General features: G+C 40.6%; 3 protein-coding genes and 1 long non-coding RNA gene across 14 annotated transcripts in view; 2 read left to right on the forward strand and 2 right to left on the reverse strand.

Annotated features, from left to right (window-relative positions):
- The window catches only part of LOC149978235 (uncharacterized), a 1,155,107-nt gene that overhangs the window by 1,107,206 nt on the left and 23,067 nt on the right, over positions 1-24,834 (reverse strand). The gene's annotated exons all lie outside the window — the stretch shown is intronic.
- LOC110487696 (iduronate 2-sulfatase-like) lies at positions 1,023-9,346 on the reverse strand. Of its 3 annotated transcripts, none has more exons than XM_090198144.1 (5): positions 9,110-9,346; positions 8,128-8,305; positions 5,783-5,980; positions 5,273-5,436; positions 1,023-3,340 (listed from the first exon to the last, which is right to left on the reverse strand). In XM_090198144.1, the coding sequence occupies exons 2-4, from the start codon at positions 8,236-8,238 to the stop codon at positions 5,314-5,316; spliced, it is 432 nt and encodes a 143-aa protein (XP_090054270.1). In that variant the 5' UTR covers positions 8,239-8,305; positions 9,110-9,346; the 3' UTR covers positions 1,023-3,340; positions 5,273-5,313. The 3 variants fall into 3 exon arrangements, with proteins under 3 accessions (XP_090054270.1, XP_090054268.1, XP_090054269.1); XM_090198142.1 differs by lacking the exon at positions 1,023-3,340 and adding an exon at positions 3,811-3,867; XM_090198143.1 differs by lacking the exon at positions 1,023-3,340 and having other exon boundaries at positions 3,934-5,436.
- On the forward strand, positions 15,538-17,224 carry lygl1 (lysozyme g-like 1). Of its 2 annotated transcripts, none has more exons than XM_021560783.3 (5): positions 15,538-15,916; positions 16,040-16,174; positions 16,316-16,512; positions 16,720-16,858; positions 16,979-17,224. In XM_021560783.3, the coding sequence occupies exons 1-5, from the start codon at positions 15,913-15,915 to the stop codon at positions 17,110-17,112; spliced, it is 609 nt and encodes a 202-aa protein (XP_021416458.1). In that variant the 5' UTR covers positions 15,538-15,912; the 3' UTR covers positions 17,113-17,224. The 2 variants fall into 2 exon arrangements, with proteins under 2 accessions (XP_021416458.1, XP_021416459.1); XM_021560784.3 differs by having other exon boundaries at positions 15,565-15,916; positions 16,091-16,174.
- Positions 19,798-24,834, forward strand: part of LOC110488548 (uncharacterized) — a 39,151-nt gene continuing 34,114 nt past the window's right edge. For 2 of the 8 annotated variants that reach the window (XM_021560791.3, XM_090198140.1), the window contains exon 1: positions 19,798-20,288. Coding sequence is in view for 2 of the 8 variants with exons in the window: in XM_021560790.3 (XP_021416465.3) it covers positions 23,811-23,830 (20 nt within the window). In the remaining 6 variants the exon portion in view is untranslated. Of the gene's footprint in view, positions 20,289-23,671; positions 23,831-24,834 lie in introns of those variants that run through there. The other 6 variants (XM_090198134.1, XM_090198137.1, XM_090198135.1 and 3 more) reach the window with 3 other exon arrangements.

A 24,834-nucleotide genomic window follows, 5' to 3' on the forward strand; every position in this document is an offset into this window, starting at 1 on the left:
TCTATCCGGACTGACTTGCTGGAGCCTGGTAGAAGCTACAACCCTGTGAGGGCCCTGAGAGAGCCCATTCCCAAAACAGTGACCTGGAGAGCTGACACACCCTTGACTTTTTTTTTTATTTAACCTTTATTTAACTAGGCAAGTCAGTTAAGAACAAATGTATGTTGCCTATCCTCCGTTTTCAGTCTACATGGAGCAAAGAAACAGGACCTCCCCGTCATCGTCGAGCCCCTCGATGGCCAGTGACTTTCTGTCAGCCGGTACACGCTGCTCAAGACCAGTCCAGGCTGCTATCATCATGCAGGATTTGTACCCTAGCAAACAAAGCAATTATATACCCTCACCTGGATGCTATAGCAGACCTGTGACTCCTGGAAAAGAGTGCCAGCCCCCTTAGGCACACTCTCTGTTTTACAGTTGATGCATTTTCTTGGAAGAATGATATGACTAAACAGATCGTTCCTTCCTACACTCGGTTTTCCATCCTCCTATACTGTAAAAATGCAAGACTTTTTTGGACGGAGAGGTTTCGTCATTGTTAAGGTCCTCTAGCCGCTTTCTCAGCCTGCGAGGGCCCCGACAGGAACACAGTTTATCCAAACTTATGTCGCTTACGCCCAGCCTCTAAGTCTATAACTCGTCCTGGGACGTGTCTATTGTGCTGAAGATTCTTTCACTTTCTTTTACTACTGCCCTTGGCGTACCTAAAGCGAGTCTGTGGACTGCTCTTTACCAGCCACTGTTCGAGCCCGCAGTCTTTCAGGTTAATGTACCTAACCGCATCCATTGGCACGGGTTGACATTTTCTCTTTGTCACACCTTGGAGCCTATGGCTTTTTGCCTGTCGCCTTCCCCAATAGGGTGTCCCCATCATTGTCCAGTATGTGTGTTGCGCATCTACTTGGATGGAATGAGAGCTCAGGCAAAGTTATGATGCTCTTCATTCATTGGGAAACCAATGGACCCTTCTATCTTAGACGCTATCCTGCCGGATCATAAGGACTATTATATTTATTCATAATGGCGTGGGTGACAGGCTTCGGAGGGGCCTGAAAGGTCCCTCTCCTACAGAGGAGTGTACCTCTTGGGTACAGTTTTTGGGGCATATCACATTAAACTTAGATTTTCTGAGTCACAAATTGGGCTTCCCCTCAGTTATGAGGTTTTTCCCGACGGGTTGTTTATGCACCTTCTTGGTGCGTACTCCCTCCGTTTCGGAGCCTCTGAGGGTTGCTGATGTTGTGACTACCCTGGCTTCAGAGACCATGTTTGCGATATGGGAGTCGGCCATTTCTCACGTGATACAGATGTATCACCGTATTTCCCTGTGAGGAAGAGCGCAAGGAAGAGAAGCATGCTTGATAACCAGAGTGGCTCCTTATCCTTTATTTAAAAGGGGGAGATCAAGCTGATCCTAACTGTTAAAGGCCTATTTCTATTTTGCCTTGTTTATCAAAAGTGTTGTAAAATCTTGTCAATAATCAAATGACTGGCTTTCTTAATGTCTATAGTATTCTCTTTGGGTATGCAATCTGGTTTCCGCTCAGGTTATGGATGTGTCACTGCAACCTTAAAGCTCCTCAATGATGTCACCATTGCACTTGATTCTAAGCAATGTTGTGCTGCTATTATAGTGACCTGGCCAAAGCTTTTGATACGGTAGACCATTCCATTCTTGTGGACCAGCTAAGAAGTATTGGTCTCTGAGGAGTCTTTGGGCTGGTTTGCTAACTACCGCTCTCAAAGAGCGCAGTGTATGAAGTCAGAAAATCTGCTGTCTCAGCCACTGCCTGTCACCAAGAGAGTACCCCAAGGCTCGATCCTAGGCCCCACACTCCTCTCAACTTACATCAACAACATAGCTGAGGCAGTAGGAAGCTCTCACATCCATTTATATACAGATGATAGTCTTATACTCAGCTGGCCCCTCCAGATGTTTTGTTAAATGCTCTACAACAAAGCTTTCTTGGTGTCCAACAATCTTTCTCTACCCTTAACCTTGTTCTGAACACCTCCAAAACAAAAGTAATGTGGTTTGGTAAGAAAAATGCCCCTCTCTCCACTGGTGTGATTACTACCTCTGAGGGTTTAGAGCTTGAGGTAGTAACCTCATACAAGTACTTGGGAGTATGGCTAGGCGGTGCACTGTCCTTCTCGCAGCACATATCAAAGCTTCAGGCTAAAGTTAAATCTAGACTAGGCTTCCTCTTTCGTAATCGCTCCTCTTTCACCCCAGCTGCCAAACAAACTGTGATTCAGATGACCATCCTATCCATGCTATATTACGGAGACGTAATTTATAGATCGGCAGGTAAGGGTGCTCTCAAGCGGCTAGATGTTCTTTACCATTCGGCCATCAGATTTGCCACCAAGGCTCCTTATAGGACATCACAGCACTCTATACTCCACTGTAAACTGGTCAGCTCTGTATACCCGTCGCAAGACCCACTGGTTGATGCTTATTTATAAAATGCTCTTAGGCCTCACTCCCCCCTATCTGAGATCTACTGCAGCCTTCATCCTCCACATACAACACCCATTCTGCCAGTCACATTCTGTTAAAGGTCCCCAAAGCACGCACATCCCTGGGTCGCTCCTCTTTTCAGTTTGCTGCAGCTAGTGACTGGAACGAGCTGCAACAAAACACTCAAACTGGACAGTTTTATCTCAATCTCTACATTCAAAGACTCATTCATGGACACGCTTACTGACAGTTGTGGCTGCTTTGTATGATGTATTGTTGTTCTTAACTGACTTGCCTAGTTAAATAAAGGCTAAATACAATTTTAAAAATGAGATGAAGGGCTCACCTTATTTGCCACTCTACTTGTCTGTCGGTCTCCAACAGATGCTTCCGATAGGTTATTTCGAGAGAATAGTTGATCCTAGCGAATCCCACGTGATACATCTCACTCATTATCAGAAATTCGGGGTTACGTAACTGTACAAAATCTTTATGCTTGCAAAACTAACCCTACTGGTCTCATCTGTGATTCAATCAAACTTAGCACACTAACTCCCACAGACCCCTTTTCACTTTTTATCTTAGGCACACGCTAAGACAATGTGTGTGCCTAAAAACCCATGTACTGTAGATACTACAGGTTAACCATAATAGCAGCAACTAATAGAGTAGCCCATCACCTGGAATTCCTTCAGGTTAGGCAGGTCAGAGTTCTCCTGGGGGGTGTCTGCAGGCCTTGGGATACTGGCTGCAGTACTTGCTGTAGTCTAGGTGCTTGAAGGAGTAGGCCAGGTTGTCTCCCTAGGGTACAGAGCTCCACGTCGAAGGAGTTGTCAGGACAGGGGTGTGGGGGCTTCAGCCCAGCCAGGTAAGACACTGTGGGGAAGACATCTAACAGCTCATTCACATTCCTCCAGTGAGAGTGAGATAGTCACAATCCATCAACAGAACTGGGAATAACAATGTCACATAGTAGAGAACAAACTTCTCTTGCACCATCTGTCCTGTGGGAGAATGATTGTCACAGGAAGGAGTCAGAGGAATATGAAAGTCTCAAATTACTCAATGGCTTCCTTTCCTTCACTGTACCAATGTCTGATAGGAAGAAAAAAAAACACTGGATAGGTTTCCACCATACTGCTTTCCTCTGTCACGCCTTGCAAGATCAGTGCTAATTATATAATAAAGTAGAAGAGAAGTACACACAAACTAGTTACTAACTATATGAGTGAATACCTTGTGTAAAGTGATGCTGTGCTGGACAAAACACATCTATGTAGGGGAAGATCTCATCCCCTGGCGGACTGCAGTCACACCTGGTATGTAGAACATTAGGGGAAGGCGAGTGGCCACGTCAAAGTTGCTGTATTTGGCCCATTCCCCATGCTACCCAAGTGACCATCCTTTAAGAGAAAGGAATCATATTTGACAAAAATGCCAATGTAATTAAGCAATCGGACAACAAAAAATGTATTATTGGCCATGGTATGCGACATATGTTTTTTTAGTCCATGCCTGTAACAATAACTCATTTTTACATACGATGCTCCTGTAAATCAACCTACAGTTCATGGTCTCAAGACAACATATCAGTCCCTCCAGGATTTCGGGCAGGGATTTTTTGTGATATTTGTTGGCAAAAATTCTGACATTTTGCACGGTAATATGCAATGATTTTGTCCAATTTGTTGTAGAAATGCGCTGACGAGGGAAAACATTTGTTGACGTGTGGCTTGATTGAACCATATTATGTGGTAAATTAGAGGTGATTGGTTGAAATTGCATGCCCTCTTTATAAACTGTGGGGATGGGTCAGTTTTATGCGATGATTTGACTTTTTTTTAATGCAGAAGTGCAGTGATTGTTCAAATTTGCAAGCCCTCGCATAATATGGAGGGAATTGTTGATTTTTAAAAAAAAAAACTTGATCACGGAATCCTGGAGGGACTGATATATGCTATGAATGAAGCCAAGCTGGTGAAGTAAATCTTTGTCAACTCAGGAAGGTGAAGGCAGAATTTTGATGTTCTCACACCCCCATCTAGTGGCTAAAGAGTACCTCAAGTCATTAACATTAACAAACCATTACAGACACTAGGGGTTCGTTCAGTTTGATTAAACGTTTGGTACATTGCGTGAGGGTTTGTACTGATTGACATGTTTCCCCACGTTCTTTACCAAATGTTGAGGTACGTTTGCTCCGTTTGGTGTGTGTGGTGGGGTGTGGCTTGGAGCAATGAGGGACGTATTTAAAGGGCAGCAGTGTATTTTGAATCGTCATACCAACCCACAACTCAACTCCTCCCTGTTTTTCAACTTGTCATTCAGAACAGCAACGTTTCTATTTAACTGAACACTGCACACCATTTTTTCATACTGAACCCAGCCCAGTTTAGGACTGGGCTATATGGCCAAATTACTTAACCATGGTCTGAAGTAAAGACCACATCATTGTCTTTAGCCAGGCCCAGATACATCCAGAGTATTTGGCAACATGCCCACTTGGGAGTCCAGGTACATCACAGAGACATAATAGTGTTGTCGAATCTAGAGCTGAGTCACAAACATTGTCTGATGAAGGTCTCTGACCGAAACACAGATTTTTAACTCTGGATTTATAATAAACAATATATATTCTATAATGAGAGTGTCTTGACATAACTTCTGATGCTGAATCACTAACACAAATGTTAATAGTATGTGGTATGAAACCAAAAACGGTTCTTCAAAGGGTTCTCCTTTGGGGACAGCCAAAGAACCCTTTTAGGTTCTAGATAGATAGCACAAGAGTGTACATGTATAATCAACCTGGAATTCCTTTGGTATTGGTTCATATGGGAAGCTGACATTCAGAGCTTGAACATCTTCCTAATGTCAGTCCAGGGATTGTAGGTCATGCTGGGGAGGCCTTTAGGAACATCAGGGTCTGAAGCCAGGGTCATCTTATCCAGGGGGTAGAGCTTCAAGAAATCCTAATACACAAAGTTTGTTAGGCAATTGGCAAAGCCTTTCATCAGTTAACAAATCATACCATCTACATTAGGGCTCTCCAACCCTGTTTCTGGAGAGATACCCTCCTGTAGGTTCACCCCAAACCCAAATGTAACTAACCTGATTCAGCTTATCATCAGCCATTTATTAGAATCAGGTGCGCTTGAATAGTGTTGGAGCAAAAACCTACAGGACGGTAGCTCTGCAGGGACAGGGTTGGAGAGCCTGATCATTCTATTGGGTGAATCATACTTGCTCATTAATGCCATCTGATTGCACAGTTAAAAAGTCAATGTCTGAAAATAAGGGCAGCTGCAGGTGCGGTACCTGTGGGAATCTGAAGGGAATGTGAGGTTTGTGGAATCCAACAGGCAGAAATAAGTGCTTGTCAGAATCCCTTGTGGACTTGAGCAGTCTGACAGCCTCTGTGCTCTCCATGTCTGGTAGTGTCCCCAGAGGGGGTTCTGACACATTCACCGAACACAGCAGGTTGACATGCAGTTGGCCATCAATGCCCTTGCAAACCTAAAAAAAAAAAAACATTTTCTTTAGCTAAACAACATTTTACATGTATGAATGTGAAAATGCACAAAAAAAAACATCTTACGATAAGCAGTTTGAGTATTACACAGAGAGATGGCTCAAAACAGGCAGGCAGAAGCATCTTTAGCCATTATATCTTAAAGATGGAATCCGCAGTAGGAAGAAACAGCGCCACTGTCCACCCTACCAATGTTGTTTTTGTTGAAAAAGTGGTAAGAAGCCTTGCGCAATGTGGTAAATAAAATAAATAAAAAATGCAGTCCATATTATGCTGTTCTATTGCTGTGCAATGATGTCTGAGGGAAAAAAAGTGCTTCGCTGTTTTACGGTATCCACTAGGGTTTCCATTTGGAAAATGTGGCACAGGACATTTGACCAGCAGAATATTAATTCAGCAGACATTTGAAAAATGTACCGGACCCAAGGGCGAGTAACCTGATTAGGGCCTCTACCCACAGTGCTAAGAATGACAGAAATCACATTTAGATTTAGGTAATTCATATTAACAGAACATGCAAATGGAAGAAGCAACGATTTGTGGTCCTTGTTAACAAATTCTGATGTGCACTTTGAAGATGTTAGAACTGTCCACATTTACTTTTCCTCAGCTAACAAGAATAACAAACAGCAAAATCACTAGCTCCCATAGTAGAAAAGTTTACCTATACTATTGGTGCGCTTGTCGAGAAAGAAAGCCTATTCCAAACAGACTCTGGGACAGCTGTGTTATGATAGATCCCAAATTCATACAACCAGGCCTAGGCTACATAAACAAAAAAAAGTTAAAAAGAAAAGAGTCTTACGCAACAGATCAGAACATTCATTTAAAAATGTTGATAAACACAAGGCAGTAGGCTTCACGTGAATGTTAGTACCATAATGCAATTATCAGGGCAAAGTGTTGTTAAAAGCACACCGCACATGCCAGCGGTTTCATGTGACAGAGATGATGCAACAACTAGCATGGGTTGCTAATATGACACGGATTGTGCCTTTGGCTACTGGACAATGAAATAAAGTTGATATAAAATAATTGCCTCCACTGATATGGTCTGATTTTGGCTAGGCTTCTTTAAAGCAAGGTAAGATATGCCTCGTAATATGCAGTAAAATGTTCAGGTTTCAAACAATTAAATATATGTTTTCAAAATGCATACTGCCTCCAGCTCATTGCAAAAGTGGTGCGTGTGATGCGCTGATGAAGCCTGCCTCCTGTTGTCTATGCATTTGCTGTTTGAGATGCTGTAGCAGCAGCTCTTGCTCTGTCTGACAGATATTCCACTTAAAGGCTCTGTATGTGTATGCTGTACTCGTGATGAGACACAAACTAATATACTGTACACATGCGCCAATTTAGTTCCACTAAATTATGCAAATTAACCTATAGACCAGTCAAATGTATTTACATCCACTGGTATTTACATCAATTAATAGGCTTAAAAGCATTTCGCAATGGGCTTTTTCCTCTCCCGGTGAACAATTGACTGGCAGCAATTTTATTTATCAGCTTTTCAACAATACATAAAAAAATATTTTTAAAATACTGTCCAAAACCCGGCTAGTACCAGCTAATGGAAACCCTGGTTTTCTTAGAGAAGTATCTACACAATTAACTACTGTTTGCAATAACTTCTTTGTTGTAATATCGCAAACGGGCGTGGCAGTTTCGCCATTAAGGATTCCAGCTTTAAATGAATGTTTGTATACCGAATTGAATCCATTCACTATACTGAATAGTACCCATTAAATATACAAACATTCATTTAAGTCATACATGACCAGAGCATCTGTAGACTAGGGAGACACGGCAGCAGTCAAGGCAAACACTGACCTTCCTATTATCATATTTGAAAGATAAACATAAAACAGTGAGAGTAGCACAACACAATGACTCAGGAGGACAAGTATTAACAAGGCAACTGAAACAGCCTCCAGCAATTTGAAAGCTCTCACATGAGATCCTGCACCAAATAAGCAGGGAGATATTTGAAAAAAACTGAAAACAGTGGATATTAAACAAAGTGCAGAAAACCAGAGAATTGTTTAACACATTTTTCAAAGTAGACTGATAAAATTCACCAACCACTAAAAACATTAAGTAGGTCTAGAAAAATGTCTAGGATATTTACCTGGATGAAAGACCTTCCCCACTGGCATAGTGGTGTAGCCCTTTGACTTGAAGCACTGAGGGAGAGTTGTGTAGATCCCTGCATGGACTCTCCAGTGGGAGATAAAGTCATATAACTCGGTTGTGTCAGGTCTACGACTTGTTAGTAAGGGCGTCCGACTTGGTGCACACACTGCTTGCTACAAATTGAATGACAGAAAGAAAGAAAAAAGGTGAAGAAGAAAATAGATTCAATTATACAATTACAATGGATTGCTAACTTAAGTTGGCTTGGGCTACATAATTAAAATCACGCATCTGCTGTAGGCCTACCTGGGCATATATATATATTTTTTAAATTGTATTTAATGGTTCTGACCAGGCTTCCTAGCGTCATAGCAATGGTTATCAAGTCACAGAACATAGATGTTGTGGTGGCAGCTGCAAAGTAGTACTTGGGGGTACAACATTTGACTTCAGAAGAGTTACAGGGTGTGTTGAGTGGTAGTGTCCCGTCCTCTCAGGTCGTTGGTGATTGATTTTAATGAGTGTAGGGTTAGTTGGGAGGATATTTAAAAAATAAATAAAAAAATCCCGGTTCCCCCTTTCTATCGAAAAGTGTAATGGATAAAAAAAAAAAAAACCCTGCCAACTAAACCTACACTCGTTAAAAAACCCACCACCCATTTGACCCTATCCGATCCTACTCCAGGCAGAGGCCTGGGAGGACAGGACACTACCACTAAATTTCAGTTAGGTGCGGTAATGCAACATATTGGATGCTAACCGCCGTTAAACCTCACCGAAGTAGAAACGTAGTAAGCCGCTGAACACACACCAGACATTGAGCAACATAGCTACATTATAGCTACAACAAAACAACATTGCAACAGTGTGTTACTGAGCAAGAATTAGGCAATACGTTTGTACACTATAATAAGTATTTTTTTTAAATTATCTACTAGGGTTAATGTTGGGTTAGGAAAACTTGTGAAATTACTTACTTCTTGCACCAACTTGACAGAAGAACATGATACAACAACTCAGGACGCAAATACATTTCTGGACAGACAAAGACAACATAAGCTAATGTAGCTTGTGCATGGTCTAGAATGTTATTTCATGGAAATAAACTGCATAAAAACACGCGACAAGTATTCAAGGTGTCTCTCTGTCTAAACATAGCAGCGTGTCTGCTTGAAAAAAAAAACTGTTCATGATTTTTAAATGGCAGTTGAAAACCAAAAAGGTGCATTACTGCCACCAACTGGACTGGAGTGTAAATCCATTACACTGATACAACCTACACTCATTAAAAAACCCACCACCCCTTTGACCTTATCCGATCCTACTCCAGGCAGAGGCCTGGGAGGACGGGACACTACCACTCAACATACCCTGTAACTCTTCTGAAGTGAAATCTCATATACCCAAGTACTTCTCTGCAGCTGGCACCACAACATGTATTTTCTGTGAATTTACATTTCATTTCTGCAGTACAGTTGATAACCATTGCTATTAATGCTAAGAAGCCAACCTTACTGAAGTGTATATCATTTGTTGGCCTATCCCTCTGTACTAGCACAGATCTACTACTCACATGGATCCTCACCCTTGACCCATCAAGCTCTACTTTCTTCACTGCCTCAGCATACGACACCTTCTGTAGACCATCATCGTACTTCTCTAACACCCTTCTTGAAAATTGACCACGTCTTTCTACCTAATTTCTGCCATCCTCATCCTCACACCCACATCCCAGCCTTGATCAACCATGAACTCCCAGTCAGTCAGTCAGTCCTACAAATCTCAGCAGTTTTGCAAAATGAAAAAAAAAAAATATGTATCTTCTTCCTCTATGGTATTATGGAAGTTCATAAACACATGTTAAAGGTGCATGCTGCCACCTACTGTGTGGGGTGAAAACTGAACTTTAACACAGAAAAAAACGGGGAGAAATAGGGAAAAAAATACAAACCAATATCAATGTAAACCTTTAGTCAGATTGAAATGTCTACTTAGGCTCTGTGGTAAGTTGGTGGTTGAAGATATCCCTCTAGTGGTGTGTGGGCTGTGCTTTGGCAAAGTGGGTGGGGTTATATCCTTCCTGTTTGGCCCTGTCCGGGGGTGTCCTTGGATGGGGCCACAGTGTCTCCTGACCCCTCCTGTCTCAGCCTCCAGTATTTATGCTGCAGTAGTTTATGTGTCGGGGGGCTAGGGTCAGTTTGTCATATCTGGAGTACTTCTCCTGTCCTATTCGGTGTCCTGTGTGAATTTAAGTGTGTTCTCTCTAATTCTCTCTTTCTTTCTCTCTCTCGGAGGACCTGAGCCCTAGGACCATGCCTCAGGGCTACCTGACATGATGACTCCTTGCTGTCCCCAGTCCACCTGGCCGTGCTGCTGCTCCAGTTTAAACTGTTCTGCCTTATTATTATTGGACCATGCTGGTCATTTATGAACATTTGAACATCTTGGCCATGTTCTGTTATTATCTCCACCCGGCACAGCCAGAAGAGGACTGGCCACCCCACATAGCCTGGTTCCTCTCTAGGTTTCTTCCTAGGTTTTGGCCATTCTAGGGAGTTTTTCCTGGCCACCGTGCTTCTACACCTGCATTGCTTGCTGTTTGGGGTTTTAGGCTGGGTTTCTGCACAGCACTTTGAGATATCAGCTGATGTACGAAGGGCTATATAAAAACATTTGATTTGATTTGATTTAGAGGGAAGAACATCTTTAGAAAGTATTCCAAAATTATCTATCCAGATTTCGGCCATCGGATAGGATTAAATTATATTATATTTATACATGTAATCCTATCCAAAAGCCAAAATATGGATAGCTAACATTTGAAAAACTGGGCCCAGGAGATCCAAAAACCTTTCGGCCGCATTCCCAAATATATATCCATTTCCTTGGATTTCTTGTTCATTTGCCTGAAATATTTCAAATTGCAATATGAATAGGCTGGAGTGGAGTGCTCTCAGGAGAATAATGATCCACGCAGCACATCTCAGCATCAGGAGAAGCTCACATTCCAATAGCATCTGTTAACACCGATACATCCTACCAAAATACAACCTATGACTGCCCTGCTAATGTGCCTTGCTGGATCTTGTAAACTAACTGATCCAAATATTTTCCTAATCAAAACATGCATTCAAAACACGGCACTTTTGAGTGATTATTCAAATAGTTGTTTGGAAGAAAATATAGTTCTTTATTTATTGTTTAATTCTTCAAGATTCCATTTGTTATTTCATTTCAGAATAAAATACTTGATTGTACTTAAAGGCATGAATGACTCATAATGACATGAATGAATGATTGATTATATTGAAGTAGGCTAAGTTACATTAGGGGATAAAACAGAATGCGCTCTCACAACTAAATGGTGGATAGCTTATATTTAAATAAGGCTACTAAGCGAATAAAGAGCAAAATAATACACTTGATTTAGGCTACATTATTGCATGCTAAATGTTTGTCAGTGACAGATGAGCAAACAAATATATTAGCTACCACCGCCAAAGATCAATTAAGGTAATTTCCATGTAAAACAACCTGCTCTCAGAGCATTTCGTATTATTCTGTACGTAAACCCAAGAAATTCAATTTAGTATGATATGTATTAATCTGTGGTTGTCCGTTGCCCATTTTGTATGATATGTTACGAATTACAATTTGCACATGTTACGAATTACAATTCGTATTATATGTTACGCATTTGCAAAATAGTTTTACTATAATACAACAAAATGTGGAAAAGGTCAAAGGGTGTGAATACTTTCAGAAGGTACTGTATTCATATTCTTATACACAGTACAGTTCAATTAAATATTTAGAAAGATGAGAGGTACTGTGATGCAATATGTTTTTTATTTGTTTTTTTAAAAGCTAAACTCGCTTTTTGCCTGGGTAACCTCTGATGGCAGAGCATTCCACGATGACATGGCTCTACAATGCCTTCAGAAAGTATTCACAACCCTTGACTTTTCCTACATTTTGTTGTGCTAAAGCCTGGATTAAAAATGTATTAAATGTAGCTTTTTTGTCACTGTTATACACACAACAAACGCTGTATCACATCCAGCTGTGATTGGGAGTTCCATAGGGTGACGCACAATTGGCCCAGCATCTTGGGTAGGCCGTCATTGTAAATAATTATTTGTTCTTAACTGACTGGCCTAGTTAAATAAACGTGAAATAAAACATTTAAAAATTTCAAACAAACCCCATAATGTCAGAGTGGAATTATGTTTTTTTTTTTTTTACAAATAATTAAAAATGAAAAGTTGAAATGTCTTGAGACAATAAGTATTCAAACCATTTGTTATGGCAAGCCTAAATAAGTTCAGGAGTAAAAATGTGCTTAATAAGTCACATAATAAGTGGCATGGACTCTCTCTGTGTGCAATAATAGTGTTTAACATTTTTTTTTATGACTACCTCATCTCTGTATCCCACACATACAGTACAATTATCTGTAAGGTGGGAGTGGATTTCATTTCCAATGCTTTCAAAAGAAGGTCACCTGTTGGTGTTTGGGTAAAAAAAAAATATATACAAAAAAAACATGTATATACATTTTTTTATCTCGGCAAATCAGTTAAGAACAAATTCTTACTTACAATGACTGCCTACCGGGGAACAGTGGGTTAACTGCCTTGTTCAGGAGAAGAATAACAGATTCTTACCTTGGGGATTTGATCCAGCAACCTTTTGGTTACTGGCCCAACACTCTAACCACTAGCCTACCTGCCGCCCCAAATATTGAATATCCCTTTGAGCATGGTGAAGTTATTAATTACACTTTGGATGGTGTATCAATACACCCAGTCACTACAAAGATACAGGTGTCCTTCCTAACTCAGTTGCCAGAGAGGAAGGAACAAACTCAGGGATTTTACCATGAGGGAAATGGTGACATTCAAACAGAGTTTAATGGCTGTGATATGAGAAAACTGAGGATGGATCAACAACATTGTAGTTACTCCACAATACAAACCTAATTGACAGTGAAAAGAAGGAAGCCTGTTTGCAAAAAAAATGGCCTTTGGCCTTTTTGTCCTGAATAAAAAGGGGTATGTTTAGGGCAAATCCAATCCAATACATTACTGAGATCCACTCTGCATATTTGCAAGCATGGCAGTTAGGGATAGGTGATATCTAACACACAAACATATACTATGTTGAAGTTTGAACAGGTCAGACTTAACCTGAGTCCTTTGACATAGTCACATTGATGGGTATAGCAGCGTAGATAAGCTCCTGGCCGCTCATTAAAGATACTGGTCGGACGGACAGGCGGGCGGGCGGACGGTGGGACGCACGGACGGACGCACACACGCACGGATGGACGCACGCACGCACGCACCCACACACACACACACACACACACACACACACACACACACACACACACACACACACACACACACAGAGAGAGAGAGAGAACACTGATTACATTACAAATGGTGGTTATGATTAGCCTGGTGGAAGTAACCTGATCGTTGCATATCATAAAATATATCATAAAATTAAATGGTCTATCTGTCATGAGGTTGAAGGAATTGTCCATAGAGCTCTGAGACAGTGTCAAGGCACAGATCTGGGGAAGGGTACCAACAAATGTATGCAGCATTAAAAGTCCCCGAGAACACAGTGGAGAAGTTGTAAACCATTAATAAGCCTCTTCCTAGAGCTTGTCAAACTGAGCAATCAGGGGAGAAAGGCTTTGGTCAGGGAGGTGACCAAGAACCCAATGGTCACTCTGACAGAGCTCCAGAGTTCCTCTGTGGAGATAGGAGAAATTTCCAGAAGGACAACAATTTCTGCAGCACTCTACCAATCAGGCCTTTATGGTGGCCAGATGGAAGCCACTCCTCAGTAAAAGGCACATGACAACCCGCTTGGAGATTGCCAAAAGACACCTAAAGGACTGTCAGACCATGAGAAACAAGATTCTATGGTCTGATGAAACCAAGATTGAACCCTTTGGCCTGAATGCCAAGCGTCACGTCTGGTGGAAACCGGGCACCGCTCATCACCTGGCCAAAACCATCCCTACGGTGAAGCGTGGTCATGGCAGCATCATGTTGTGGGGATGTATTTCAGCAACAGAGAGAGACTAGTCAGGATAAAGGGAAAGATGAATGGAGCAAAGTACAGAGAGAACCTTGATAAAAACCTGCTCCAGAGCGCTCAGGGCCTCAGACTGGGGCGAAGGTTCACCTCCCAACAGGACCACGACCGTAAGCACACAGCCAAGACAATGCAGGAGTGGCTTCAGGACAAGCCTCTGAATATCTTTGAGTGGCCCAGTGAGAGCCTGGACTTGAACCCGATCTAACATCTTTAGAGAGACCTGAAAATAGCTGAGCAGCTAAAAAATAGTTGTTGCTTTGTCATTATGGTTTATTGTGTGTAGATTGATGAGGGGAAAAAATATTTAATCCTTTTTTAGAATAAGGCTGTAACGTAAGAAAATGTAGAAAAAGTGAAGTGGTCTGAATACTTCCGAATGCACTAAGAACTAAGTGTCACACACATCTACAACTCATCCATTGTGTTTGCTTCTCCTATTTATGTAAAATGCAGTTGGCTCCCCTCCATCCATTTCCCGGCAGCAACCTCACAACCAATGTTCCCTCTAATTTTCTTCAGCATTGAGCAAATGTCAGGTCTGCTGAGTGCAAACTTGAATGTTGTGGCAATTCTGTACCCGCTTTAAAATACAGTTTTAACTGTGGCCAAGTAGACTACTGTAGCTATTTGATCATAATGTAGTCCTACAGTGCCAGTGTGGCCTACCATAAAAAAATAATGTAGAAAATGCATTCCATAACATTCTAACATGGAAATAGCTGCTCTATCATTCAGCCTACAGCAGCCAATGTGTGGTGTTCAATATAGGCCTACATTCCATGACATGTTTGAAAAAGCTTGCAGGCCTTGACATGAACCCGTTTATCCACTTGTCCTTCAGACAAGGAGGTGACTGAAAAGTTGTGTTGTTTGATGCAAGAAAACACTTTACAAAATAAATGCATTATTATTCCCATACCATTATTAGGAGAATCAGACAAATTAGGGTATCCTCTGCCTATTGGCTACTTAGTTTATTCAAGCCTGTGTCCAAACACAACACTGCCCCTTTAAAAAAAAAGCTCTTTACCTGACTTGCTTTTCTAAGATGTCTACAAATGTAGACATTTTGTACTCTTGTATGAAGCAATCACTCCTCTTTTGCTGACTACAAATGATCTATAACTGGGCTAATAACTCACTAACCAGCAAAGGATATGAACAACATGTGCACACATGGCTACATGCAGCTCTTGCTATGATCTCAAAACAAGCACATCTACTCACAACCTCATCTCTAAACACAGTCCAGTTCAAAGTAAATGGCACAGATCCATATAAGTCTATTGCAGTTCTGATTGGTTATAGTTATGTTGCACTGGTCTGTGTAGAGTATGGGCTGAGTCGTGGGCAATATAATCATACTGTATTCCGATGTCTTCAGCCTACAACAACATCTCTTGCATAGTTTGTTTTGTTTCGGGAATGTTGCATTGAAAGTGGATAATACTGCATTGATTCGATCACAATTGCTACAGTAAAGGGAAAAAGGGAAAACTTTAGAAAGTTGAGAACTTCAATCTCGTGCTTTTTCTGAGGGAGCTGATATTTCTTCTGCACTCTCCACGTCAGTCCCCACATTGCTCAACCACAACTGTCACGTGCAATAGATCAGTCTGAGGAACTTTCATTTACAGGAAATCACCAAGCGAAAGACATCAACATGGGTGAGCTCTGTTCAACTGTATGATCATTTGTAATCATAAAACTATATTTATTTCACATAGATTATTTTAGAAGGTCACCAGCTAAAGTAACTTATGGTATCTGTATTTGTCTAATTCGGATAGGAGTTGGAGTTGGAGTTGGAATTGGTGGATTCATTACATTCTTGACTTTAGCCTCTTGTTTTGGAGACATTACAAAGGTTGACACCAGTGGGGCCTCAGAGATAACCGCTAGACAAGACAAGCTAACTGTCCAAGGTATGTGAGTGACAGGTATTCAGAACCTTCCAATAATCAATAATAATACATCCATCGACTCTATATAATTTTATAGGAAAGAAATTACATGCAAAGTTAATATTTTATATTTATTTTACTATCAATCCTAATCCTCTAAAGGGGTGGATGCCTCTCATAAACTGGCTGAGCATGACCTGGTGAGGATGAACAAGTACAAGAAGCTCATCACCAGGGTGGGGCAGAAGCATGGCCTGGACCCAGCTATCATCGCTGGCATCATCTCCAGAGAGTCCCGGGCTGGGGCAGTGCTGGACCATGGCTGGGGAGATCATGGAAATGGCTTTGGGCTCATGCAGGTTGGTTGGCAGTTGGTACAAGATTTGTTTACATGTATCGTTGATTGTGTGTGAGAAAGAGGAAGCAGAACTTACCAAGGGGATTTCTGTTGAAATCTGAAGAAGTTTAATAGCATCTTCCCCTTCCTCTTTTAGATTGTACTATAGGCTATTTTTATAATGCAATAGAAGTGGTGTGATTTATTTCAAAATATTTTATTTTCATAGGTTGACAAGCGCTACCACAAGATAGTGGGGACATGGGACAGTGAGGAGCATATCAGTCAAGGCAGTGAGATTCTCAAAGAGTTTATCCGAAGGATCCAGGCTAAATTCCCTGCTTGGCCCAAGGAGCACCAGCTGAAAGGTGCCGTATTGCTCATCCAACTTTTTACTCTGTAGTTTGATAGAAGGCGAGGAGTTACATGTTTGTTATGTGTGCAAATGCATGGATACCATGGCAAAAACATATTGTACATCTTTTCAGGGGGAATTTCAGCCTACAATGCTGGGGACAAAAATGTCCGCACCTATGAGCGAATGGACGTGGGCACCACTGGGGGTGACTATTCCAATGATGTTGTTGCCAGATCTCAATGGTTCAAAAGACAGGGTTATTGAAGACTCTCTTCATTATATTACTCCAGTCTTTCATTCTACCTATGGTGAAAATATTCAGTACGTGTTCTGGAATAAATCAAAGCAATAAAATTACTTCTCTGAATAAATCAAATCAGTAAAATGTCTTCTATTTTCTGAATAAATCAAAGCAGTGAAATACATTCTATTTTCTAAATACATGAAATGAAATGTCATTGTGTGGTCACTGGTCAACATTATTGTTTATATTTTAAGCAAACATCCTCTAATGCAGTGGTTCCCAAACTTTTTATAGTCCAGTACCCCTTCAAACATTCAACCTCCAGCTGTGTACCCCCTCTAACACCAGGGTCAGCGCACTCTCAAATGTTGTTTTTTTGCCATCATTGTAAGCCTGCCACACACACACACTTATATGATACATTTATTAAACATAAGAATGAGAGTGTGAGTTTTTAGCACAACCCGGATTGTGGGAAGTGACAAAGAGCTCTTATAGGACCAGGCCACAAATAATAATATAATAATAATCAATAATTTTGCACTTTATTTAACCATTTTACATTAAAACCCTTAATTATTCATCGAAAATGGTAAATAACTAACCACAGGTTAATGAGAAGGGTGTGCTTGAAAGGATGCATATAACTCTGCAATGTTGGGTTGTATTGGAGAGTGTCAGTCTTAAATCATTTTCCACACACAGTCTGCCTGTATTTCGTTTTCATGCCAGTGAGGGCCGAGAATCCACTCTTACATAGGTACGTTTTTGATTAAATTCAATTTTCACAGAACCGCTTGTTGCAATTTCGATGAGGCTCTCTTGTTCAGATATCGGTAAGTGGACTGGCGGAAGGGAAGGAAAGGGATAACAAATCCAGTTGTTTGTGTCAACCGTTTCGGGAAAGTACCGGCTTAATTGCGCACCCAACTCACTCAGCTATATCACATTTGACACATTCCGTAAGCTTGAGTTCCTTTGCCCACAAAAAAAAATCATACAATGATGGAAAGACCTGTGTTTTGTCCTTGTTAATGCAGACCTCAATTTTGTCCCGCACATTGAATATAATTGCGGAGAGAACCTATAATCCTAGATTCAGATCACTCAGGCGAGAAAAAAAAACCATCACCCAGATAGGCCAGTCGTGTGAGAAACTCGTCATCATGCAAGCGGTCAGACAAGTAAGCTTGTCTCTCAATTTAAAAAAAAACGTGTCAATACTTTGCCCCTTGATAACCAGCACACTTCTGTATGTTGTAAAAGCGTTACATAATGTCCAAAATGTCTTTCAAGCTGTTAGGCATTCCCTTGGTAGCAAGAGCCTCTCAGTGCATGATGCAGTGTACCCAAGTGGCGTAGGAAGCAACTGCTTGCACGCGCTTTACCACTCCACTATTTCTTCCTGTCATGGCATTTGCACCATCAGTACAGATACCAACACATCTTGACCACCAAAGTCCATTTGATCTGGTTTCCAGTGGTTTGCAGAAGAGGATGTCTTCCTTAATTGACCCCCCATAAACGTAATGGACATATACCAGGAGCTGTGCCAGGCCCATCACACCTGTTGACTCATCCAGCTGTAACGTCGTGAAAGTGTTGTTTGATGAAGGCATTGTCTCAATCGTTTTTTGGCCTTTTCCCCCCAGCATTGTCCCAGCCATATCCGCGGCAGCAGGAAGAATTAAGTCCTCCACAATAGTATGGGGCTTGCCTGTCCTAGTCACTCGGTAGCTCACCATATAAGACGCTTCTAGACCCTTCTAATTAATTCTATATGTTGCTTTTATACATGTCTTACTCTTGTGGCCTGTTTTTCAAATTTTTCAAATTGGCATGTTTTGTTTCTAAATGTCTGCGCAATTGTGAAGGTTTAATCGAGTTGTGAGATAGTACTTTTGCACATATAACACACTATGGCTGAGGAAAGGCACTACTCCCAATGTAGTTCTCATCATATTTGTGCCTCTTCGATAGTCCAGCGTCCCTGTTTGCTGTTCAGTGCTTTCCCGGGTAAGGGGGCAGTAGCTGGGCTAACAACAAATGTAGAATTACTGATGCTAGCATCTGGTGTGGTTGTGGAAGCAGAATAACTTGTGTCGTCGACAGGTGTAGGTGTAGTACTGCTGGTAGTAGCAGTAGAGCTGGTATGTGTCTATGGACGCTGGTCTTACTTTCTTCTCTTTTTTTTTTTTACCATTTATCCATTTTCGAGCAAACGAAATAAGCAGCAGCTACGTTTGGCTACATACGGACCATTAGTGGAATTCCCATGAGAGAGTAACGGTTAATGTGATTGGATGTTCATTATTTGACTAGGCTAAGTACCAGTATTTATACTATGTTATTATTACGATGAACACTAGATGGTTTTATTTTATTTTTGGCATTGAAACGAGGCTACTCAGGCGAGAACAAAACCTCTCCCAAATGTATAGCAACGTTAGAAAATATAAATGGACTGTTTGAAAATGAAGATTTGTTTTTTCTTCTATTTTTCACATTGTCATCTGGCGTACCCCAGACGGCATTGAGTACGCCAGTTTGTGAATTACCTGTTCTAATAAGTAAAAAAAAAAAGCTACCACTAGAGAGCATTGCTGCCCACAGATTTCCCCCTCAATTCTCTAATTTCCCCCCAAAAAAGATTTGACTTCAATCTATGGACATAAAATGAAGGTATTTGACCAGAAAATCGTTTTGAAAGATACATGTTGTTACAGAAATCACAATGGAATTGAGCTATAACAGAAAGCCAATGGTGTATCATTGATCCGACTACAGTAGTTGTAAAATTGGTTTCATTATTTTAGGGGTTTTGGTCAAGGACAGCAATATTGTATCCAATCAGGTGGTTCATTTTTCAGAGGGATCAAAGTATCCTACACCATACACTGAGCATATAAAGCAAAGCATACCTAAATGGAGTTGTTAAAAATACACCATCAATGTTAGCTTGGATTTAAAGTTGATCTTTATCTATAGATCTTTGAGAGCAACGTCTCAGTGAGTCAACTGGTGAACACAATTGTGTTACTTCCTCGCAGAGAAAGCATGCGCGGTACTCTAGTGCTTCTGAAGGCTAGTTGAAGAAAGACACGAAACTTCAATGGGCGAGATCTAATCACCGACGTATTTTTTACTTCATTGATGGATGTCTGCATACTTTAAAATATAGCGCCTAACTCAGTTTGTAAGTATCACTTTCTTTCATGACGAATTTACATAGACATATTGTTTGATAAGATTCCAACTGGTTCGCACCAGTAGCTTTTTCTGTTGCTTTTAGTGTTGGCAAAAAAAATGTTGAATTCAGATGGTGGTGGCCTCCAACTTTTCTTGGAAGATGTTACCATAAACTGCTCTTCTTTATTACGGATACGACGTTGTTGAATTATACCTCTCACTTGAAGGAACTCCCACATAATCCGATGTGTTATTTTTAGCATAATGTGACTCATCCTCTTCTTGAATTGATTTTGGTTACAAATATATTTTACTTATATTTAGTGTTTAAAGACAATTAGCTATTGCTTTCTTAAACATTTAGTCCGATTTTCAATGGCCTGCAGGCTATAATTGTCTTCTCTTTGACAACACAGAAGGATAATAGTGATTGTTTTTACACTTTTTTAATAGGCTGTGGTTAAGATAGTCAATATTTTGTCCACATCAGTTTCTTATTCCCAGCAGCTATCTGGTATGCTATGTGCATCAATAACTTTACATAATTCCTTATTTGATGCACATAAATCGATATACTTTATTTCCCTGGTTTGGTGCAGCCTAGAAAGGGGTTGACTTGAGCCAATGTGTGGAGTAAAAACAAAGGAAATAGTCAAATCTGTCTGCAGATGTTCCAGGCACCAAATGCATGAGCTCCAACCTGGAATTTTTCTTTATAAAGAAAATATCTATACCTATAGAATACCTAAATACTGTACCTATACGCATGTCAGCAGAACTGGGTGGCACTCTTATGGCAAATACATTGAAATTCCATCCTAGTGCTTTTAAAAAGTCATCTGATGATGCATGGTGTGTCCAGTCCAGTTTTGTTATTACAAATATCTGCAAATTTTGAAGAAATATACCATTGTATATCTCTTTATAATGATGGAATTATATAGTGACATCAAAGGATAAACATGCTCAAATTTAGTCTCCCTGTGCCCTTTGGATTATTATAGCAGGTTATTGTACAAATTGAATGCAACAAATTTAATCTGAATTGTTCTTGACCATGAGTGTTTTTTTTATTTTTAATTTACAATAATGCATAGCATTATATCCAAGCATAATGTCACAAAGTCTAACAGTGGTTAGTATAGTGGTCACAGTTGTCCTTAGCCTTGCAAACCACACACAGCTGACCAGTAGGATAAACCAGATTGAGTCATAGCACTAATTACATGTTTTAAAATGGGCCAACTGCGAAATGAGGATACGGCGAAGAGCAAAACACTTAAATTAAAGTCACAATTATTTGATTATCACCATGCAATTAAATCCTTGAGATACATTTCCTCTCGCATACCCTCACCACCCACACATACTCTGCCACAAATGATTTGTAGTGTAAGAAATGCCTTATGAAAATGGTCCCAACGGTAGGTAAATGGCAGACTAGAGGGCCCTTTAGCATTTTTATCAAGCAGTAAAACCCAGCAGGATCCCTTTTCATGTGGAGAGTGTGAGAACAGAGTGGGTCATTTCAAGGGTCAGCCCTGAAAGGTTTCCAGCACCATGAGAAGATAACCAAAGGCAGGCAGAGAGGAGGACTGTGTTGTTTTTGCTGTACACACATCCCTGTCTATCTGTGACACATTCAGCCTCACCCTCACACCCAGCTAGGGGTGCTCCCTAGCTCAGCTCTGGGGTATAATTTTTGGGTTATTTACAGTTCTGCAGACATGGCCTTAATTAGAGTTTGGGCCAGAGAGCTCACTGCTCGCAGAAGATGTGTTCCAGATGTGAGCAGGAATTCCAAGCGCTTTGTAAAGAAAAGAAACAGAGCTCTGCAGGAGTTGACTAAAGAAACTTGAGTCAGAGCAAACTGTTGAGGGATTCGAAAGAACAGGGGAAAAGGGGCCTCTTGCTCAATCATGGGCACAGATTTAACTCATCAGAATTCAGGTTTATATAAGTAACTATCTAGAGTTGAAAACAGCATGTTCTTTTACCCTACAGTATTTTGGTGAACCACAAAGTTAATGACAATCGGTGTATTTTCAAGCACTGAGCACTCCTTACATTTGTTTTGCAAGTTCTCATAAATTAACTCCAATGTACATACTCTCCTTATCAGGGGTTTCTATACTTTCTCAGTTATGAGCCAAGCAAGCAAGAAATTCTGTAGGGCCAGTGAAAAAAAATGTTTCAGGAAATACCCCCCAAAAATTAAAGGAGGAAAACTGACCAACATTCCTCCCATCTTTAAAAACCAGAGGGATATATGATAGATGTGTTTTTCAAATGAGTCCACATAGTTTGTATGAATGTAGATTTCGTGTGAGATTCTACACTGATGTAGTCTGTCTGTTTGAATACTAAGATGAAAGCTGCTTGTGATTGCAATTGGTGTACAATAGACATCTTAAAAGGCCCAATGCACTCAAAAACATGATTCTTCAGACCACTCCCTGACAGTGCTAGCAAAATTCGCTGTTTGCTAAGAAGCCGTTTGTTTTTAAATTAAAATGGTCAAAAATAAAACAATCACAGTAATGTACTTAATTGTTAACCAGAAATAGTTTGATATTGAAATCATTGGACCTTTTTTTTTTTTAGGTTTTCTGGAAGTTTTGTATACTTTTTAGCAAGTACTCCCGAAAGTAGCGCCCAAGAAACAAAAAGAGACCCTATAAATTGTATACAACGTCGTGGCGAAATTGCTCTCGAGCCCCCTGCAGCGCACTGTCTCTTTGCTCACCCCGCAACCCCATTTGACAATGCTGTGACGATCTGATCCCGCCTCCCACTAACTTTGCAACCTCATTGTACATCATTCCACTTGACAATCAACATTTTCCCAATTGTTCGGTTGTGGCTAGATCGGCAAGCAAGCGATTGTGATAATGTAATTTTATACAATGGGGAAGTTATAGGCCTACTTACAGGTAGCTGCCAAAATAAAGGAAACACCAACATAAAGCGTCATAATAGGCTGTTGGGCCTCCAGAACAGTTTCAAACCACCTACAAATAGCGTTTGACATTGTGGGGACTAAAAATTGCCACAGTTGGTCAAATGTTCCGATCCTCACAAGAAGAAAAAAAATAATAGGAAAAAAAAAAAAAACCCCACACTCGAGCTCCTTTCAGACCCCTCTTTCAAAATGACAGCGATCTCTTCTTCTAGCCATGGTAGCCAACATAATGGGCAACTGGGAAACTGGGCATTTTATACATGACCCTAAGCACGATGGGATGTTAATTGCTTAATTAACTCCGGAACAACACCCGTGTGGAAGCACCTGCTCTCATTTACACAAGTGTTTCCTTTATTTTGGCAGTTACCTATACATATTAGCGTCAAATGTCCTACTCCTTGAAAGTCATTCATTGGTTATATATAGCATTTGCTTACGTGATGAATGATGATCGCAGACAATCAACTGCAGTGTTTGATTATTACCCCACATCATGGAATATCTGTGTGAACGTTTATAAGTACAAAAGGTGGACACGTTAAATTATTTTATTTGGATGGCTGGATGGTTGACACAACAGAAAGGTAGGCCGATATGTTCTTGTCTAAAAAGTGGGTAAAAGTTTGCTTTAATATGTGTGTTGTTGTGAATGGCGATCGGGATAAATAGATGGACCCAACACCTGGTAAAAAAAAAAAACTATTGTGAAGTACTGTATATTCCAAAATTCACCAGCGGCACCATTTAGGAGCTAAGGGTTGTCGGCACAGTGTTTATGATCAGACATGTATCTTCTAGTGTATTTGTGTGGCTATGATGTACAACGTTTTCTAGTTTGTAGAGAAATGAATTGAAAGAGAAATGCAGCTACTACCGAGGTTTTAATATCTAACTTCTCATTTCAGATGTTTTGTAACATCTGATGTATGGATTTGATCGACGCATTCAATGTATTTTTTTGCTCTTGTAATGAATGGTAAGCGCATGCAGCCACTCATCCCACTTGCCTCAGAGAGCGTGTTCATAACACGTCAGGAACAAGCGTGTAGGTCTCATACACTAAATGATGGCAGGATAGAATGTAAGGATTCGGTGCATTTGTCCACTGGGAGAGGACTGTAGATCGTTTATGCATGTATGAGATTTTGATTTGATTTACACGTCGAGTCCAAAACGGGAGGTTTAAAAAATGAGGTAGTTTTCAAATCTCCGGAAAGTGTCTTTAACAGACTGATAATCATACCTGTTCCTTTGAAATGCCGTTTAGTGAAGTAAAAGTTATTTGGGTAGAAGTGCTGTGATCACACTGTCTGTGGCCACAGTCTTCTAATATGTTTACACTTTTAGGTCGAGGGAAATGTTTCATTTTGAAAAGGAGCCTCCAAGGTCTGGAGTTAATTAAGAGTTTGAGTTGATTGTTTACATGAACACATTCTTTATTCCCAGGAAAATGGGCCACTTGGTTTGTTCCCAGCAGATCTGGCCATTTTGTATGGTTGAATGCTGATCGAGCTTTACCAAATCCTTTCCTGGCTCTCACATAGGGATGTTTATTTAGTTAACTTTCAGGCTCCCCTGACTTTGTGTA

The sequence above is a fragment of the Oncorhynchus mykiss genome, chromosome 14 (assembly GCF_057628025.1).
Source record: "Oncorhynchus mykiss isolate SJ-2025 chromosome 14, ASM5762802v1, whole genome shotgun sequence".
In the NCBI taxonomy this organism is placed as follows: Eukaryota; Metazoa; Chordata; class Actinopteri; order Salmoniformes; family Salmonidae; genus Oncorhynchus; species Oncorhynchus mykiss.